The sequence below is a fragment of the Mastomys coucha genome, unplaced genomic scaffold, assembly GCF_008632895.1.
Source record: "Mastomys coucha isolate ucsf_1 unplaced genomic scaffold, UCSF_Mcou_1 pScaffold22, whole genome shotgun sequence".
Lineage (NCBI taxonomy): Eukaryota > Metazoa > Chordata > Mammalia > Rodentia > Muridae > Mastomys > Mastomys coucha.
Window position 1 is genome coordinate 105541850 of NW_022196905.1, and position 20333 is coordinate 105562182.

The following is a 20333-nucleotide window of genomic DNA, read 5'->3' on the forward strand; positions in this document are numbered from 1 at the left end:
CCACCCATCCATCCATCCATCCATCATCCACCCACCCTACCCATCCATCATCCACCCAGGATCTATCCAGTCTCTTCACTCACTCACAGAAATAGTAAGAATCAGTTTTCATCCTCAAGCCCCATCCAGAGAGAGTAAGACAAGTCAGTCATCATGACTGTGGGACCCCTTAGCTTTTTGGCTATGATTGTTTGTGTGTCCCCTCCCCGAGCCTGTTGAACATGTATGTGCTGGCTAGGGCCAAATCTTAGCACCATGAAGGGTGAAACCAAGGCAGCAGAGCCCATGAGTGATAACTCTAGTGGCCATTGCTCTATGTGACCCTACTGGGTTAAGCGAGCCAACCAATTGACCGCCACAAAGAGCAGGGACTAGCCACATTCAACTTTAAAACTTGAGTTGGGAACTAGGAAAAGGTTGAGCATCCTTGGTTGAGTTAGTGATGGTCCAGAACAGTCCATGGCTTTCTGGGAAGATGGAGATTGGTGCTCACTCCATGCTGTCCAGCATGGTAGACCCTGGGAAGATTGGTGGAACCACATCCACCCAGTACATCATCCCTGGGGCAGGACAAAACAGAGACTGCCACCCTCGTCAAGGTTTACACCAGCTCAGGGTCCAAAGTTATTCCTTTAAGGGTGGACCTAGCAGCACAGTCAAAAGCCAGGCTGCTGATTCTGAAGCCTGACTCTTACTAATGTTACTGTGTTCTCTCATCAGCGGGGCATGTGCTGATGTTGGAGCTGCCTGAGACCCAAAAGAAGACAGATCCCAAGGCCACCTGTAGGGCATCCACAGAGTTTCCATTTGTCAGTGGCCTTGGCTGCATGGACAACTATATCCAGCACTTTCTCTGGAAAGAAAGATAGGTTCCAGAGGCCTGCCAGAGCACCCATCATTGTACAGCATTGCTCAAAGTGGGGTCTTCTCTCCTTACAGGGTGTATTTTTTTCCTTCATGCTTGATTTCCCTCTGTTCATCCTTTCATTGTAGATGTCTTCAGCCATTTCCCATTCATTACCTCATTGATTTTTTTTCCTTGCAGCTATCCTATGAGGGAGGAGGGAGGATCTTGGTATTGCTGTCTTTTAAGATGAGGCCACCTGAGACCAAACAGACCTGGGAGGTTCAACCTTGTCTCACCACAAAGATGAAAGTAATTTAACATCTCTGACAAATGGTCTGTGCACTTTCCCTGGGGCAGACCCAGCTGAGGGGTGGGTGCTCAGATGTAGAACATCCAGTTGAGCCTCTAGAAAAGGACACCAAGGGGCACGTGTGAATGAATGGTGTGTGAATTACCCATCCCTGAGGGATGGTGAGGGATGATGAGGCTGGAACAGGAGAAGAGAAGCAACAGGTAGCTTCATAGGAAAAGAAACTACAGGAACAGGGTGCTGACTGGTGAGTAGGGGTTAGCCGGGCAATACATTGTAGCAGCAATAGAAACTATTTTCCTGGGCTGGATTACTTGCAACAAACTGGACACATCCACATGGAGTTGACCACAAAGAATCTCCAAGGTACAGAGAGATGCAGCAAACAGCTCCAGGTTGACCTACTGGGAATTTTGTCTGTAGCCTCAGCTGAGCCAGCAGGAGGTTACCTTGGGTGATGGTCCGGGCTATGGGGATATAGGCTGCACATAGGAGCCATCCTGTAGATCTGAGTAAAGTTGAGGTGACCACTTTATGGCAGGGTAATCTGACTCAGGACACCTGACATCTCATCTGGATGAGAAGACAGTGTAGAATCCCAGCAGAGGGGCTTCTTCTTGAGGCTGCCTCACCATCTAGAACAAAGCTGGGATTTGGGATCCAAAGATCCTGGGTTTGAATCCTGCCTCTGTCATACACTGCCCATAAGACCCTGTCTAGGGTTTCTATTACAGTGATAGAACATCATGACCAAAAACAACTTGGGGAGGAAAGGGTTTATTCGGCTTACACTTCCATATCACAGTTCATCACTGAAGGAAGTCAGGACAGGAACTCAAGCAGGGAGGAACCTGGAGGCAGGAGCTGATGCAGAGGCCATGGAGGGGTGCTGCTTACCGGCTTGCTCCTCAAACTTGCTCAGCCAGCATGCTTTCTTATATACCCAGGACCACCAGCCTAGGGGTGACACTGCTCCCATGTCAATCACCAACCAAGAAAATGTTATCACAGGCCTGATCACCTGCCAATCTGATGGAGGCATTTTCTCAAGTGATGTTTCCTCTTTCCAAGTGACTCTACCTTGTTTCAAATAGACATAAAACCAGCCATCACAGATCCTGAGCAAGTGCCCAGGGCATTTCTGAGACTCAGTTTCCCCTTCTGTAAAACTCAGGTAGGGATGCCACCTGACAGAATCAGACAGGGATCAGGTGGGAAAATGTATAGAAGGTACTGTCTCATATCCACCTCCCTTCATGAGGGGAGAAGGAAGTTGGAGTGTTTGGGGTCTTTGGCTTCCAGAGTAGCCCCACCTTCCTGAGGCTCAACTACTTGGTGAGTACCAAGCTCCTGATTTGTCCTTTCCCAATCCCGTGAGGGCAGCCTCATGAATCTGGTAGTGTTTGCTGCAGTCCACTAGCAGATGAAAAGACTCTGGCTTGTGGCTAGTAAGTGGCAGAACTTGGGTCCTGTATTCTGATTTCTCTTCAACTAATGAGTAATCTCAGTCAGTTTCCATGTGAACCAAGGCTGCTGTGCCATTGCCTGGCCCTCCTTTGTGATTCTTCTTGGCTGCACAAAATAAACCCTGAGCTTCCTCTTCTGAAGCTGTTGAGGACTTAGGGCAATTCTAGCTGATTGTGATCTCCATCCCAGAAGCCTTTGGGGCTTAGTGAGCTCAGAATTGGTCTCACCTGGTGGCTGTGTCTTGGCGGGGTTCCTCCTGTCCCCGCATCCATGTTATAATCATATGACAGGGCTGGTCCCAGAGTGAGCAGCCATTCCCACGGTCTGGCTGCGTTCAATGATTCCCTGGTCCCCTCTGGATGAAAACTGGAGGTAACTTGGCACTGCCCCCTACACCTTTGCTTCTGACTCAATTTATCCTCCTTATCCTTAGCTTGAGTACCAGGCACGGTGCCAGTCACCAGAGTGCATTCAACACCCACATCTCTGGTGCTGCTTGGCCCCTGCTGTGTCAGGAATTCTGGGTAGGGAGACATCATGGAGCTTGGTGTTAAGTGGTGTACTTTGAAGATAAGATTTGGGGCCTGGGGAAGTGGCTCAGTGGGTATAGATCTTGCAGGATTCATATAAGGATTTGAGTGCAGACTGCAGCACCCATATGAAAGCCAGCAGCGAGTATGTGTGCCTATAACTCCATCACTGGGGACATGGAGGCAGGTGCACCCCTGGGATGCACTGGTCAACCAGTCTCGTTAAATCAGTGAACTCCAGATTCAATTCCAAAAGTAAAGTTGAGAATTTCTGAGGAATGCACCCAATGTTAGCCTCTGGTCTCCACACCTGTGTATGCAGGTGAATGTACCTGTATATCTCACACACACACACACACACACACACACACACACACACACAAGATAGCACACACACACACATACACACACAAGATAACAGACACATGGTAGCACACACACAAGATAACACACACACACACACAAGATAGCACACATACATACATACACAAACAAAAGATAGCACACAGCCTGGCGGTGGTGGCACACGCCTTTAATCCCAGCACTTGGGAGGCAGAGACAGGCGGATTTCTGAGTTCAAGGCCAGCCTGGTCTACAGAGTGAGTTCCAGGACAGCCAGGGCTACACAGAGAAACCCTGTTTCAAAAAACCAAAAAAAAAAAAAAAAAAAAAAAAAAAAAAAAAAAAAAAAAGATGGCACACACACAAGATAACACATACACATGATAGCAACACACACATAATAATACACACATGATAATAAACACACAACATAGCACACAAAAAATAACACACACTCAAGATAACACCCACACATGATAGCACACACATATATACACACACACACAAGACAGTACACACACAAGATCTCTCCCTCCCTCCTCGCACCCCCTCTTACACACTATAGGGCCTGGTCTGGGAGTCAAAATCTGCAGCTCAGTTTCCTGAGTGCTGGGATGATGGGTGTGGCACCACAATTAGCCAAGAGGCTGGTTTTAATGAAATGGGCATCCCAGCAGAATTCACTGTCAACCTTCTCACTTCTTGCCTCCCAAGACAAGATTCCTAAATGTGACACCTGCCCTCCCTGTTAGGAGAGCAGAGGACAGGACGCCTGGGATCAATACAGCCTGTGACCCTTTGCCTGGTTGCTCTGAACCTCAGTTTCCCTCATCTGCACAGCAGGAATAACATGTTCTTCTGCCTGGTGGGTTTGAGCTGAGGATTCTCTACACGATCTTCACAAACCACTCAGTACAAGGCTTGGAACAAACCAACACTCCATAATTGGCGTTTTCATTGCAGACACAGTCTGTTATAGCTAACTGAGTCCACATGGGTCTGCAGAGGCGCCCCGTGCCCATGCTTCAGCCTCCCACAAAGCAAGAATGTTTGCTCTGTGTCATTGTCACGGCTACCTTGGGGCTGCTTCCATGTACAAACCAGTGGGAAGCTGCATGGGGACTGAGCAGTCCTTTATGAAAAGGCCGCTCTCCATCTGTAATGAAGGACAATGAATGAGTTAGTAACCATCCTTCGCTCCCTTTTATCTAGGGAACTCCTGAGACCAGGGCACAGGAAGGACAACAGTCTATGTCTTGGTTAAGTTTTTACTGCTGTGAACAGACACCATGACCAAGGCAACTATTAGAAGGACAACATTTGCCGGGCAGTGGTGGTGCACGCCTTTAATCCCAGCACTTGGGAGGCAGAGATAGGCTGATTTCTGAGTTCAAGGCCAGCCTGATCTACAGAATGAGTTCCAGGACAGCCAGGGTTATACAGAGAAACCCTGTCTTGAAAAACAAAACAAAACAAAACAAAGCAAAAAAGGACAACATTTAATTGGGGCTGGTTTACAGGTTCAGAGGTTCAGTCCATTATCATCAAGGCAGGAGCATGGCAGCATCCAGGCAAGCATGGTGCAGGAGGAGCTGAGAGTTCTACATCTTCATCTGAAGGCTGCTAGCAGAAGACTGGCTTCCAGGCAGGTAGGAGGAGGGTCTTAAAGCCCTTGCCCACAGTGACACACCTACTCCAACAGAGCCACACCCACTCCAACGAGGTCACACCCACTCCAACAGGGCCACACCTACTCCAACAGGGTCACACCTACTCCAACAGGGCCACACCTACTCCAGCAAGGCTAAACGCACTCTAACAAGGCCACCCCTCCTAATAATGATACATCCCTCTTTTTAATTCTAAGAGTTAAGCCTGCTTCAGGGTTTCCCTGCCTCGTGTAGAATTCTCTTCTTGGAACCTGCTGCATTTCTCCAGGGCCAGCCCTGCTCAGCAAGACTTCACTCATCAGGCCTGATGAAAGTCATACACAACCACCTGTCAGATTCCATTGTGGTCCATCGATCCACTAAAGCACACAACTGATAGCTGAGACCCCGTGGATCTCTTGCTGGGGTGCAGAAAGTGGTGCCCAGCAGGCCAACATTGTGCCCCGAGTGTTGCTCATATCCCTCCCCAGCCCTACATCAAAAACCCAGAGGCAACTGAGTTACAGTGAGGCCTGAGGGGCTGAGCCCCCAGATGAGATCACAACCCTTGGAAAATGAGGGCACCAGATCCCACTATCTTTTGCAGCCACATGAGAGAGTGGACATTTGCAAACCAGGAAGACAGTTCCTACCAGACAAACTCTGCTGGCTTTATGAACTTGGACTACCAGCCACGCCTACTCCAACAGAGCCACACCCTCTCCAACGAGGTCACACCCACTCCAACAGGGCCACACCTACTCCAGCAAGGCCACAGCTACTCCAGCAAGGTTATACCCACTCTAACAAGACCACCCCTCCTAGTAATGCTACACCCCTAGAATCCTGGAAACTAGGGTTTCCAGTCATAGAATGTGAGGGGTTTTTTGTTACAATGGCTTGAACAGAGCGAGTCATATCAGAACTCGGCACACAGGAAGGCTCTCTCATGTCATCTTTCTAATCTGTCATCTCTCGGTGCCATTAACTGTGAACTCTAATTCCTGCTGGTAGGTTCAAAGCCATGCAGTGTGTGTGGAGGGGGGAGGGTCTGGGAAGGAAAGCTCTCTACCCCGTGTGATACTGAGATCTCCCTCTCTACATGGTGTGGGGCGGGCAAGTAGGGCTGCCTTCTGGCCCTCCTCCCCAACTTTGGCCTAAATTAGTTCAGTATTTATGTGAACATCTGCTTTGCCCAATTTTGGGGGGCTACTTTCTCGGTACCTGTTCAGAGAGGAAGTTTGTTCTTGGGGAACAGGAAACCATTGCGTGTGCACTAACATATGCTAGTTTCTTTTTACACCAGTTACAGAATCCTATAACCACCCTTCTAGGTTGGTCCTACCAGCCCCGCCCCCATTCTATTTATGTCCCACAGATGGCAGAATGGAGTACCAGACAAGATGGTCTCTCTGAAGGATGAGTGCCCTTAAGCAATGAATGGACTGAGCTTTGGGACTGAGGCAGCTCTGATTTTCAAACCATTTTCCCAAACCCAGCTATTCTGCTTCTCAAGTTCAGCCCGACTGCTCACCAAAGCAGCCTTGCCGTGGCCCTCGTTTTGCAATTGCCTCTATAATGGAGTCCAAACACTGGCAAAAAAGGACGAGAGGGGGGTCTGAGTTGTAATGACACCTTCTGGGAGAGCATCCTCTGCAAACTTCTCATCTCTGCGTCCCCCCTTTTCACTGTGTGCCAAAAGCCGGCAGTAATCTCTCCCTGAGAAATAAGGACCAAGTACCTCCAGCCACAGGGAGTGGGGCCACGTGCTCAGACCACCAGGCTGAGGACCATCTTAGCTTTCAACAGGACATACATGTGTCTTCCTGCCCTCAGTCACCAGCTGCAGCTATGAGCGCCCCTAGTGGAGGTATGCAGTATGGGCCTGCCATGAAGCCATCAACCGGCACACAGGAGAGCCTGTGTACTGCGCTCCTTTGAACTGCTTGCAGGAACGGACTCCTAACCAAAAATCATAAACCAAATTGTTTAGGAAATATCCCCCCCCCTTTTTTGCCTTGAAAGAAGAAAGAAAGGAAGTCGATATTGCTTCCCAATGCCAAGCATAACTGTGTGAATAAAAGAAAAATCTTTCAAGTTTGGGTCCGGTAGTCCCTAGTGGGGGCAGCCAGAACTCCTTGAAAAAGAACAGCAAATTCATAGGAAAACACAGTTAAGGCCAACGTTACAACGATACATCTCACTACATGTCAGGGGCTAGGGAGGCAACAAATTAGAGTCTTACTGAGAGATAGTGGATTTGCTTTGTTAATCCGAAGGAAAAAGAAAAGAAACGCCAGGCTTTGCAGTCTTAGCGTGTACGTGCATTGCTCTCACATGCACGTCTTAGGCAATAGGGGTCCTCTTCAAAACAAGCTACACTTTATTCCCAGCAAAACGGCCCAGAGAATGCACACCCTGCCTAGGAATATTGCAACAAGTTCCCACCCCTCACGCCGCACACAGAAAGACGACTCTGCAACACTGGGCTCCTCAGATGCCTCTCTTCTCTGGTTTGTGGATATGAGCTGCCGGTTAAAAATAGAATTTATTGCGGAAGATCAATTGTTTCCAAATGGACCATGAGAACTGGCAGTGCCCATGGGCTACCCTGGCTCCCTTCTTATGACTCAGTCGGAACCCCATGGTTAGTAATGAGCCTTTGGATGAAGTATATCAGTGGACTTTAATTTGGCAGTGACCTGAAGTTAATTAAAAATATATGCTCACTAGCCATGGTGTGGAGCAGTTGCAAAATATAAAATATCTAAAAATTGAAATCGCAAATGCACACATCCTGCTTTTCCTCCTACACTCTGGCACACACTGAGGAATCAGGATACAGGATCCTGATCTTGGGTGACATTTCCCTACATGCCATTAAGGCCCCACCCCCATGCCAAGGGTGGTGCCTTAGATAATGTCAAACTCAGAGGTAGGGCCACTTTAGAAAAGATGGTGAGCCTCTGGGCATCTTTGAGTTCTGCTTGTGGAGTGTGTGTGTGTGTGTGTGTGTGTGCGCGCGCGCGTACAGATTTAAGAGCTGGGGCAGGGTAATCTGGATTCGGTTCAAGGCCACCAAGCTATTGTTGGAAAGAGACAGCTAATTAAGTAAGGGCATGCTGGGTAGAGACTATTGATTTAAACCAAATCTCTCTTCCCATCTTTCCTAGGGAAACTGCCCAGACCTGGTGTAAATTGGAAATACCACTGTCTCACAGGGGAGGGGGGTGTTCTCAATGATATGTTTTGTTAAATAGAGGAGGCACATCGTGCCCACTGCTCTCATTTCTGGGCCCAACAGACTGGGGATATATAATGTCTGATGTATGCTGAGGGCACTCCAGGCCACACGGAAGAGATGGGACCCAGAGCTAGGGCCCGGAGAGCTGAGAGCTGTCCGGGGCCTCTGGTGCTGAACTCAGGGGCCCAGAATTCTCCGCGGCAAAGCGGCAATGCTTCTCTGCCCCCAGAACTCCAGATCAAGAAGACCTCAATAAAACAGAACTCCAGATAGATGGGGGTGCATGGGGGTGGGGTGAGCGCCCCATGCTGTGGCCAGCTCAGGCAGGCTCCCAGCTTTGTTTTGTAAGTTACCACGGGAGGAAACAAGAGTCACACCTTGCCAAGAGAATGAAAGGTTAAGTGGTTAAACCCCAATAGCTGACACAGTGGGCTCTCCTGGTGTCTTTAGCCCACCCCCATATCTCTGGGGGCGGGGTTGGGGTCGGCTTTGGGTGAGTTATTTGTCTCCCTCCTCTTGCCACCTCAGCACCTCACTATAACTTCCTGGGACCCCAGCAGGGTGGAGCGAAGGTGTGACTCCAGGCAGATGAAGGAAGCGACAATCGCCACAAACTCAGACCCCCTTCCTAAGCAGCAAGCACGTGGGTCTCACTAGCACCCTCTCTACATTCCTAATATCGATGAGGCTGTAGAGGGGAGAAAAGAGACCCAGCCTGTGAGGTTCTAACATCTCTCTTCTCGTCAAGTTCTGGGAGCCCTGAGCTCTCCTCCATCAGAGGAAGCCACACCCAAGTCCAATTTCCTGACACCTGGCTGGGACCTATCCAGAAGACAGCCCCTCCGGATAGTCCGAGACAGCGTGGGATGGTGGGATGGGAGGGAATCTGGTTCTGGAGACAGGCAGTCAGCTGTCCGTTTCCTATACCCATCCTCTTTCACAGAGCCTGGAAGAATAACCTGGCAGCCAGCCCCGGGTGCAGTTGCAGAGAGCCTCCAGAATCTGGAGGTTTGGAGAGGACCCCACTCTCAGAAGCTTCTCCGGGAAGCTTCTTCAGACTGCAAAAGGGAGTCTGTCTCCAGCCCAGAGACCGAAGAAGAACCCGCAGCCCTAAGCGGGAGTCCTTCAGATGCGTCCCCGCCTCCGCGCTCCGGCAGGGATGAGGTGCCTAGCCCGGAATCCGGGCGGTCCCGCGGGTGGCGCGTGTGTTCCCGGACCAGCTGAGACCCCCGACCGCTCGGGTCAGCCGCAACAACTTTACCCTCTTTGGGCCGGGGCCCTCGGGGTGCTTACCTTCCGCCTGAGCTGCCGCGGGGCTCCCCAGGAGGAAGGCGACAAGGAGCAGAGAGATCCTGTCGGGTCCCACGGCTTGTGGCCGTGCCACGGGCATCGTAGCTACGGAGCCGGGGTCGGCGCAGAGAGATCCGTGTGGTTGGTCCAGCCAGAGGGATCCGTGCGGCGGAGTCCAAGCAGAAGGATTCGGGCAGCTGGAATCATGCAGTGCGGTCCAGGGAGAGGGAGAGATGTGGACAGAAGGCTCCAAGCAGCGGTATCCCAGAGCGAGGTCCAGACAGGGATTGGTGCAGCGGGGTTCAGGCAGAGGGATCCGGGCAGTAGGATCAGGGCAGCGGCTCCTGGCGGACGCGCAGCCCGCCGTGGCTCTGGCCGAGCTGCACCGGCGCGGGCGATGGACGAGTGAGGAGGAGCCGCGGGCGGCGAGCGAGCGGAGGGCGGGGGCTGGTGCCCGAGCGAGCGAGCGAGCAGGAGAGAGAGCGAGCGAACGAGCGAGCGAGGGAAGTGAGCGCGAGGAGGCGGCCGAGTGCCGTTCCGGGGGCAGCCTAGCCCTCCGGCCCTGAGAAGTTGGTGATGTCGCCGGGTCCTGGGTGGGCCCAGGGTCCCTACTCTCTTTGCGGATGCTGGGACAGTCAGACGAGGCGGAAGAGCGCCCGATGTGTCCTTGCAAACCCAGTGGGCCAGCAACCTGGCCTGTATCCCCACTGTACAGCCCTCTCTGGCTCCTGAGGGCCCCACCCGCCTCCACCCTTCCCTCCCCTCCCCCACCCTTTCCTATCCCCCAAATGCCTTGATGCTTCCACAGAGTCCCAGTGACCTAGGAAGCCACAACGACTGCATCCAGGGACTCGTTGGACCAACACACAGGACCACGGGATCCTCTGTCGGATACCAAGTGGTTCTCCACCCTGGAAGCGCCTAGCCACAGACTCTTAGGTGAAGACCCACCACCCATGTTATGATTCCAGCCCCATCTGCTACATTAGCACTCGCAATAGCGCCCTGCAGATCCGCCAGGCTTCCAGAGCCCGACCCCGTGCTCCCCCACCCCCGCCCCATGGAAGCTTTGGGTCTGGGCCCATCCTCTGACCGCCTCTGTCCAGTTCAGATTCTCTAGCAACGCGTCTTTCTTCCATAAACAGAGGAGATGGGCGCAGTGGGTGAGGAAGACAAGCAGTCACTTATAGCCAGGCATTGGCCAAGGGCCAGGCGGGAGATGCCTCACACCAAGGGAGACTGCTCTCCTTGTTCGGCCGAGTTTCACAGGCCCAGCTGGCTTCCCAGGCCCCTCACCCCAAGTTAGAAGCCCTCCCCTCCCCCGCCCCACCTTGCCACTCCGCTCAAGCAGGGAGCAGATGGAGAGAAGGTTGTAGCAATTGGGGGTGGGGGTTGGAAATGTCTGTAGCAGAGTGGAGAGACTGGGAATTCCTAAAAAAGAAGTGGGGGAGGGGAGCATTGGAGGCAGGAGGAGAGCTGGGAGGAGGGACTCTTCTGCTCCTGGTTCCAGATGCCCCTCTCACTCACTCTTGGGATGCTCTTTGCATGAAGCCCAGATTGAGAATGTCACCCCCTCCCCGCCCCATTTCCTCCATGTTCACCTGGGCTAAAGGAAGAGTCCTCTCTGGCCAGTCAAGTCAAGTGGGTCTCAGAAAGTGGGGTTTTGAAAAGGTTGTATAGAAGGCCTGGTTCCTCCTCTGGGGAAATGGCATGCTGTCCTGCCTTGGGAGCATGAGGGTGGCCATTGTAAAGAGCATCCTGGCCCACCCCCTCATTCTCAGGTCCTGCATAGGACTAGTTCAGTAACCCCTGAGGAACAGAAGCATGAAGCGGGAATACAGAACAATGGAAGGGAGGAAGGAACACAGGAGCCGTAAGTGCCAGCTTTCTCCTTGGAGATCAAGGTAGGAAGGCTTGTAAGCTCCCACAGCTCGCCAGACTCTGCTGTGGTCCCCGTTTCAATTTCATAATGATTGGCAGTGATCGAGGTGATCAATATTTCTTCTGGATGCCCTTAGAGGGCCAACCTCACCAAAGCCACTCAGCCAGGAAGTGATCGGATGGATGAATTCAAGACCAGGCGTGAGTTGAAAATCAGACTCCTGTCCCCAAACATGATCCTTCCCCTCAAACAAGATGGTCGCCTCTGGGGTGAGACTTGGTGGCTCCTCCTGGCTGTTCACCACCTCCCCACTCCCAGTGGACTACTGCTAGATGTCCATCAGTGCAGTCACCCATTAGTAAGGGTAGGGAGACACACAACAGCACCACAGACTATCAACCCACTGAGCGCACAGCAGGTGTTAACTAGTTCAGTTTGTGCCGAAACTGTAAAGGAGGGAAACTCAGTAATCTGAAGACACAGTGTTGATAGCATCAGGCAGACGAATGTCACCAGAAAGAAGAGCCAGCTGGGGTCAGAGCTGGAACAAAAGTAGCTTGTGGGGGAAGATATTCCCCATTACCAGACCCATTTTAAAGAAGAGTAAACTGAGGTGGCAAGGTGACATGCTCCATAGAATACACGGCCTGGCTCTGCCCAGGTTTGTGCTCTGTCTACTGCCAGGTTATGCCTGGCCCTGGTTTGGGGTCAGTATGGACTTCCTGTGCTCGCGGCTAGCTGGGTAGAGAAGCCTAGGTTCTGTTCCTGCAGTTGGAGTGAGCCTGTAAGTCTGTCCTCCTCACAGGCTGCTTTGTGAGCGGTAACCTTTGAGCAGTTAAACATCAGCCAGTGGAGGCAAAGGCTGGACTCGCCTCTGTCCTTGCAGAAGGCCAAAAACAACTGACTTGTGTTCTCTGGGTTCTAGTTTCCTTTTTCAGGGGGGTAGGAATAAAAATAATGCCTGCCATGTGGAGTGACTGACAATGAGCAACAGTGTCCTCGAAGTGTGTCAGGATGCACTATGCATGCTTCTGGGGTAAGGGAGAGGACCTCAGGGGTAGGTCAACTCAAAGCTTAGTCTGGGGTTTGGCCTTAGTCTGAGCAATTGTTATCAACAGTGCCCTGGACCTAACCTAATGCAGTGTCAATCCCAGGTGCTTGTGAGAGGAAGCTGGAGCTTCTGACCACTTCTCTACCTTTTTGAGTGTCTTTCTGTGAGCCACCATCCTCTCTGGAGTTGGTCTCTCAATCTATCTATCTATCCACCTGCCCATCTACCCACCCACCGACCCATTCACCCATCCACTCACCCATCCATCCATTCATCCATCCATCCATCCACTCAACCATCCATCCATCCACCCATCCATCCATCCACATACACCCTTCATCCACCAACCCACCTGTCTGGTTATAACCATCGACTCACTTATTCTATCCAACCCATGCACTCATCCACCCATTGGCACACCCATCCACAAATCCATCCATCCTCCATCCATCCACTCACTATCCATCCATCCCATCAATTGACACATCCAGCTGTACATCCATGCGTCCCTCCATTCCTCCCATTCATCAATGTCTCCAGCCGTCAATCTCTCTGTCCCTCCCTTCTAACCATCCACTCACCATGCACCACCTTTCCATCTAGCGCCTACCTACTCTCTTCACAGTATGAAGGTACGTCATGTGTTGTCCAGTCCAACCATCATAATCTACCCATGAGCCTCTCCTTCCTCCCTTCCCCTTCCTTCTGCCCCATCATTTCTTCCTTCTGTCCCCCTATTCACCCATTTATCCTTCTGTCCATCTATCTATCTACCCACCATCCCATTTTCTTTGTGCTCAATGAATGGTTCCTAGATGTCAAACTCAGTGTGAGGAGCCACAAACACAGTGGATATCATCTCTTGCTTTCTAGGGCTGTCTAGTGATGTCTGCCAACTTAGAGGCCCATGTCCTTTCCAGTTGACAAATGTTCCATCCCAGGGAACCAGTTCCCCAGAGTGTCTGGAAGTCTAGGCTTCAGAATGTTACAGCCTGCAGTTTGAATATGTCCCTACTAATGAGTGTGTGTCCTTCAACAAGGCCAACAAGGTGCATGCTTCTTCACACGCTGTTCAGACCAAGCTCTGTGTGCCTTTGTCTCGAGCATCTGTGTACCGAAAGACTTTATCACTGGACACTGGAGAAGAAAGTATCTGCTGTCTTGAAGAGAGAAGAACCAATATAAAAGAAAACATCACTAACAAGAGGGGTTTAATTTTAAAATGCCGGTAGACAGTGTTCCTGGAAATATACACACCCCGCCCCCATCTTTGAAGTGAACATGGAGCCTCTAGAATCTTAACTGGTGTTCATCACAGAGCACAGCTTTTGCGGTCCCTAGTGGGAAGCCTGGGCTCACACAGCTCTCCAACTGGAAGCTGGCAAGGACATAGTCAAGTGTGAGGTGAGGTAGCCTGTCCCACCTGGCTCCCATATCACTTGCAGGGGACAATCTTCCCTTTTGGCTCTCTTGGCGATGTGCTGATGTCTCTTAAGAAGTGCCTGTGCCAGAAGACAGGGCCTTTCCTTTCCAACTGAAAGTTGACACAACACAAAGCCAGCCTGCCGACTGATCTGCATTCTCCTGAGGCCAGAGAGGATGGAAAGCTGCTGTACAGCCAAGAGCACAGAGAAAGCTCAAAGATGGGGGACAGAAACATCAGATCTACAAGCCCAGAGGGGAGACTCTCCCCATGAAGGGTTATGAGCCCCGGCCTCAAAAGGGAGAAAAAATTATTTAATGACTCTGTATTTATGTAGTCTAACGTTGCAAGCCATAACACACACATTTTTCAAGCCCCTAAGGACAGCCTTTGTCTGCATGGAAGTGCTGGTGGGTTATCTAAGCTTGTGTTGCTGAGGACCTGTGAGTGACTGTGCACTTGGGCTCAGTGAGTTCATCTGGAGTCAGACGTTCTTGAATGTGAGCCAGAACTCCATTCTGAGATGCAGACTGTGAGTCTCAGTTTCTCCATCTTCAGACATCATCAATGACCAGAATGTCACTGTCAGGGGAAAGCAAGTCACTCTAGGAGGCTGGTAATCCAGCCTGATTTGGCAGGCTCTTAGCAGGTGTGAATGCTGTTGCCTCCAGATTTTCTGACGAGCATTGGGCAGCTAGGCACACAGTGGGCAGAAAGCCGCTCAGGTGGGGTACACCAAGTGACTTTGTCAGCATCTAGACCCAGGCACAAGTCGGGCGGAGGCCAAGGGTACAGAGAAGCTAACATTCTCAAGTCCTCCATCCAGACACGCGGCAGCCAGTCAGATCCGTTTTCTCGGTGACTGGCTTCCTGCAGAATTAACACAGACAGCCTGCTCTGTTCAATTCCAGGAACATACCAGAGCTCTCTGCCTCCTTCTCAAAGCTTACCACTCTCTTCAGTGTGGGATGTGGAAGGGGCCAGGTTGGGTCAGCCTCCTGCTAATCAATATTCCAGCCTTGTCCCCAGCCAAAGCCCAGTCTCAGAACCCCAGGGTGGAGGGGGGGCAGGAGAGGTGGGGCAGAGGGCAGGAACATCTGTAGAACTTCTAACGTCTGCAGAGAAAAGCCGCACATCCAAGTTCACTAAGTCGATGTGGGTCCATTTTCCAACACTGTATCAGAGGACCTTGGCATAGTCTAAAATTCAAGAGCCCATGGGATTGCGAACCCTGAAAGTCTGACCCCTGAGCTCAATCTAGATGTACCTAACTCCCTCTGGTTCAAAATACATCCATTTGAAATCACCTCCCAGTTCTGAAGGACAATGATTCTACACTGTTAGATTCATACCCAGGCACTGCCAGATTCTACTGGACCCACCCTGGTGAGAGAGGGAAAGCTGACATTTGTGAGCAGTTCATCATCTGATGTCCACCGAGTCCTCACAATCACCTGAAGAGGTCATACTATTGTATACTAAGCTGAACTCCTCCCCAGCCTACAGAACCCTCATGTGATCCCTTCTCACGGCTTAAGATAGGGTCTTACTCTCTCTCCCTGGCTGGCTTTGAACTCAGAGTCTCCCTCCTCATTTCCAAGTGCTGGAGGGGAGGCCTGTGCTGCTTCATTCATCCCTCTGTTCAGATCTGTCTGTGCCGCTTTCTGAAGTTTCTGACCTGAGACCTCAGGGATCGTTCCCTCTGGGTCCACTCCAGAGAGCCCCCCTTCCATTTCTGAAATCTCTCTTAGTTTAGGAAACTGCCCACACACCCTCTGTGTTTATTTAGGAGTCTACACGTGTGCTGTCGATGTTGTGCAGACTGGGCTCAGCAAACACAAGGACCTTTTGCAACAGGAAGCTCCAGCGGGTTTTCAATAAAGTGTGGTTAAAATTTGAATGACTCCCAAGTAGATCTTCACTTTGCACCGTCAGCCTGGAAGGCGCAGGGCTTGGATTTGCACCCAGGGCTGCTTGGCCTGAGGCTGGATCCGCTAACCATTTGGCCACCTGGCTTCTCAAGTCCAGGAGTTGATGACCACTGTTAGCAATAAGGGTCTACACTAGTGGGGACTCCCAGCTGCAGGCATGATCTGAGTGCCAAGGCACTTCCAGGCATCCCAAGTGTCCATGAGCACTTCAAGGCATCCCAAGTGACAGACACGTTGGCGGCAGTGCCCTGAAAGCAAGCTGCTCTCGGCGGCTCCACACGGCCATTGCCGATTATTAAAATAATGGTATGGAGACCTCACAGGCTTTGAGTTTAGTCGCTTGATGTGAGCTTTGTTTGTTTCTCCTGTTGTTGCCATAGCAGCAGGGCTGTCTGGAAAACTTCAGGTTTCTGCTTGATAGGAGGGAATGGATACAAATTGCTCAGGACGGGAAAGGGAGTTGTTGATTGTCAAACAAAGGCTCTCCCTCCGCTGTGTGCCTTAAGACAGCAGTTCAATAGCAGCTATGTCCTAAAGTCTTATGGGTAGGATAAATGCTGCCCCTAACCTCCCCTAACCTACAGCTTCCATGGCTCCCCAGTACTCCACACTATCAGGGCTGCAGACCTTAGCATGGCTGTCGGTGTCTCTGGCTCTTTGCTTTGCCCACAGACCGACTGGTCTGCTACGAGCTCCTCTCTTCCGGCTGCCCTCTCTGGGTGCTTTCTTCCTCACACATCTCCTCCTCCTCGACCCCCACATCTTCTCTCCTCTTCCTGGCCCATCCTGTCAGTTGGTAGCTTCCTTTTCTCTGACATCCATAATCCCTTCAAACACACTTTAGTTCTTGTGGGAGCCTGAAAACCAGGGTTCTCCAGTAGGGCAGGATTGGAGTCTTGCTCAGGGTCCAGCAAGGTCTAACACAGTTGGAGATGAGGTTCAGGATCTTCCTGGGTCACCCAGTTCTTCAAATAGCATAGCGCCTGCCCATCCTTTGCCCCACCTCTAGATGCTGTGTGCCTGGGGGAACCAGGACTGATCTCCTATTGTTTGTCCAGTGCTGATGGGAGAGGCCAGGCTGAGATCGAGGTATGTGGCTGACTGTTTTCAGGGGTGTGGAACTCAGACTATGGAACACGTAGACAGCCAACAAACACTGGCTGAACCAAAGTAGAGAACATAATAAAAGCAAAGAGGAGTTCTGGGGGATGCTTGGGAGTGTCTGGGTGCATCTTGTCCCAGATTCGGGCCTCTATCAGGCCGAGGCCGTGCACTGAAGGACGACGAGACCAGGCGTTCGGATGCAAGAGCAAAGAGACTTTTATTTAGGGCTACGGGTACCCGGGCATCTGCTCTCAGGAGAGTGGGGCGCCGATGTACTCCGGTGCGGGGCTTTTATAGGGTACATGAGCCGGAGGCGGGCATACAGAAGCAGATGCATGGTTACAGATCTCTGATTGGGTGATGTAAATTAGGCCAGGGTGACTCGGGGTTCAACCTGAGTTCTGTCAGGGCAGTCCCATTGTTCTTGAGATCTGGGAAGGAGGGTCTCGGGGCCGTCCCATTGTCTTGAGGTAGTCTCATTGTTCTTGTTGATCTTGACAGATGGTGTTTTTGAAACATTTCACCCAGGTGTCCGACCACAAAGGTCTTGTTTTGCCCCAGACCGGCCTGGGGAACTCTTGGTAATTTTCCAGCCTTGTTTAAACGCGTATTTCGGGGAAGGGTCTCTGGGTTTGGGTCTTTCAGTCCTTCCAGAATAAGTGTCAGGATGGAAACAAGCCCTGGACAGTCCTTCTCCTGTACCTGGGTCCCAACCAAGGTTACTTACTCATGTTCTGGGAAACTCAATATGCATTCTGGCCTCTGAGACACTGGGCTAGAGGCTCTCATCCCAAGCTAGAGCCACAGATGAATGTCCAGGGCTTCATTTGGAACTAAGTCTACCCCAGAGTCTATGGGTCCCAACTACAGTGTGCCAAGCTCCCATTGTTACAGCCATGGCATACCTAATGGCCACTGAGAGTCCAGTCTGTGACTGTACTTGCAAATAACCTAGTTGAGCCATCTGCCCACTTCATGGACAGAGAAGGAAGACTCCTGGACTGGTTGGTTGGTTTGTGTCAACTTGACACAAGCTAGAGTCATTAGAAAGGCGCAGCTTCGTTGAGGAAATGCCTCCATGAGATCCAGCTGTAAGGCATTTTCTTAATTAGTGATTGAGCCCAGCCCATTGTAGGTGGTGCCATCCCTGGGTTGGCAGTCCTGGGTTCTATAAGAAAGCAAGCTGAGCAAGCCATGAGGAGCAAGCCAATAAGCAGCATCCTCCATGGCCTCTGCATCAGCTCCCGCCTCCAGGTTCCTGTCTTTGGTTCCTGTCCTGATTTTGTTTCTACTGCAATGCAGAAGTGTAAGCTGAATAAACCCTTTCCTCCCCAACTTGCTTTTTTGGTCATGGTGTTTCATATTGCAACAACAGAAACCCTGACTAAGACAACTCTATTGGTGGACAAATCCAGAGCTTGCATCCAGTGAGTGGAGTTTTATGTTTTTCTTTTTAAAGTGGTGTGTGTGTGTGTGTGTTTGTGTGTTCGTGTGTGTGCGCACATACCTGCATTTGTGTGAGGGTATGTGCACAAGAATGAAGTCAGAGGTCAATAGAGGGCACTAAATCCCCTAGAGCTAGAGTTATGGTGGTCACAAATTATCTGATGTTGGTAGCGGGAATTGAACTCGGTTCATACTCTTACTTGCTTATTCATCTCCCCACGTCACCAAGGAGTGGTGATAAATACAAAGCTAAGACACTAACCCAAAGTAAAAGTCAGTGTAGACTGGGATCAAGGGGAAGCCCTAGATGCTGGTGGCACTGGCTGTGTCTACTTGAGTGGGTGCTCTGCTCCATGAGAGGGCCATGTTTCTATGCTGTGGGTTTTTTCTGCTTTCCATGTCCCTTCCTTTTCCTCTAAACTGGAAGGGACCAGTCTTGCGCTGCGTAAGGAAGGGTGAGTCCTAGACCCAGAAGTTCCAGGTAGGTCTAGTTTAGAAGCAGGGTCATCTGTCTGTCGATGGGCAGTGGCCATGTGTGAGCAGTACACTCAGAACAAGACAGGAACCAAGCCTGTGGACTTGATGGTGAAGACCAGTCACCACGATCAGCCTGGACCCGGTAAGGCTACAGTAGCTGAAGGGCTTCAGGACTTGGTGGCTTTGTGCAGAAGGGCTTTGGTAACCACTCACTGGAGTCTGTAAGGTTTCAGTGCTCCCCCAAATTGTGTACCTTTGGTGATCCAAGGACCTAGGTCACTTGCATGCTGTGGCTGTGTGACATCCTGGTCATTTTTCATTGCCTTTCATACTAAGAGCCGAGGGATAGACTGATAGAATGGCTGTACACATAAAGGGGCTTATCAGACTAACTTACATGGTACAGCCTTGCAGCTGGACAACTGCCTGTGTGTTGGGCTCTCTGCGAGGAGGCACCCAGGGCCTGGAGGTCCCAGTAGCCCTAGCTGGGTGCCAGAAGCCTGGAAGCTTTCAGGAGGGTTGTCGGTCTTGAGTCCACATCAGAGGCTGAAGAAGCTGGGTTCTGAGAGCGGAGACAGCCAGAGGGGAAGAGCAAGTACAAAGTGAGTTTGTTCTGGTGGTGCTCCCACTCTGGGGAGGGTCCTCCTCAGTCAGTTCCAGGAAATGTCCTCACAGGAGTCCCTCCCCCTCAGCCCCCTCCCCACCAAGGCCTGCCTCAGTTTTCTCCAGATCCAGGCACATTGACAAACAAGCTCCACGCTCATAGCCTTCCAGAGGCGTGCCATGTTGTACTCTTCTGGTCAGAAGTTTGTCACATGACCTCATTCTCACCACAAGGGAGGATGGAAAATTCACCAGAGCACAGGGAACAAGGGCTAGATAGAAACAGTCCCTAGAAAAAAAGATCAGAACTGCGGCGTGGTTGTAATGCTGCAAGCCACTGGCCACAGAGGTGAACAAGAGCCCGAGGCACGCCATCGCCATCTCTCAGGGCACAGGGCAGGATATCCATGATTAGACATTGATGATGAGCCTTACCCCACCCCAAGGGCAGTTCCAATCTCTCCTCACACTCAGAACCTGAAGGCCGTTTTTGTTTTGCAAATGTGGGCAGTGATCTCAGAACCTAAGCTACAAGCCAATGTGTGGCCCAGGCCGGAGGCTTCCAGGATCCAAAATCCTGGTGTTTTCATGGTGCTATGGAGTTCTTCAAAGCCACAGCAGCCCTCACAGGGGTCAGTTTTTCCAGATGGAGTTAAAGATCTGGGATCAGTTGTCGCGACCACCCTCGACCAGCAAGAATGACGCAACACACTCTCGGGCTCTTCTCCAGCAGTTTA

At 51.2% G+C, this 20333-nt stretch overlaps 1 protein-coding gene across 8 annotated transcripts in view; it reads right to left on the reverse strand.

Annotated features, from left to right (window-relative positions):
• Sez6l (seizure related 6 homolog like) overlaps window positions 1-10399 on the reverse strand; it is a 164175-nt gene extending 153776 nt beyond the window's left edge. For 5 of the 8 annotated variants that reach the window (XM_031337424.1, XM_031337423.1, XM_031337422.1 and 2 more), the window contains exon 1: window positions 9683-10398. In XM_031337424.1, coding sequence (XP_031193284.1) covers window positions 9683-9779 — 97 coding nt within the window. In that variant the 5' untranslated portion in view covers window positions 9780-10398. Of the gene's footprint in view, window positions 1-9682 lie in introns of all 8 variants that reach the window. The other 3 variants (XM_031337421.1, XM_031337420.1, XM_031337419.1) reach the window with 1 other exon arrangement.
• Between the last annotated feature and the right edge of the window lie 9934 nt (window positions 10400-20333).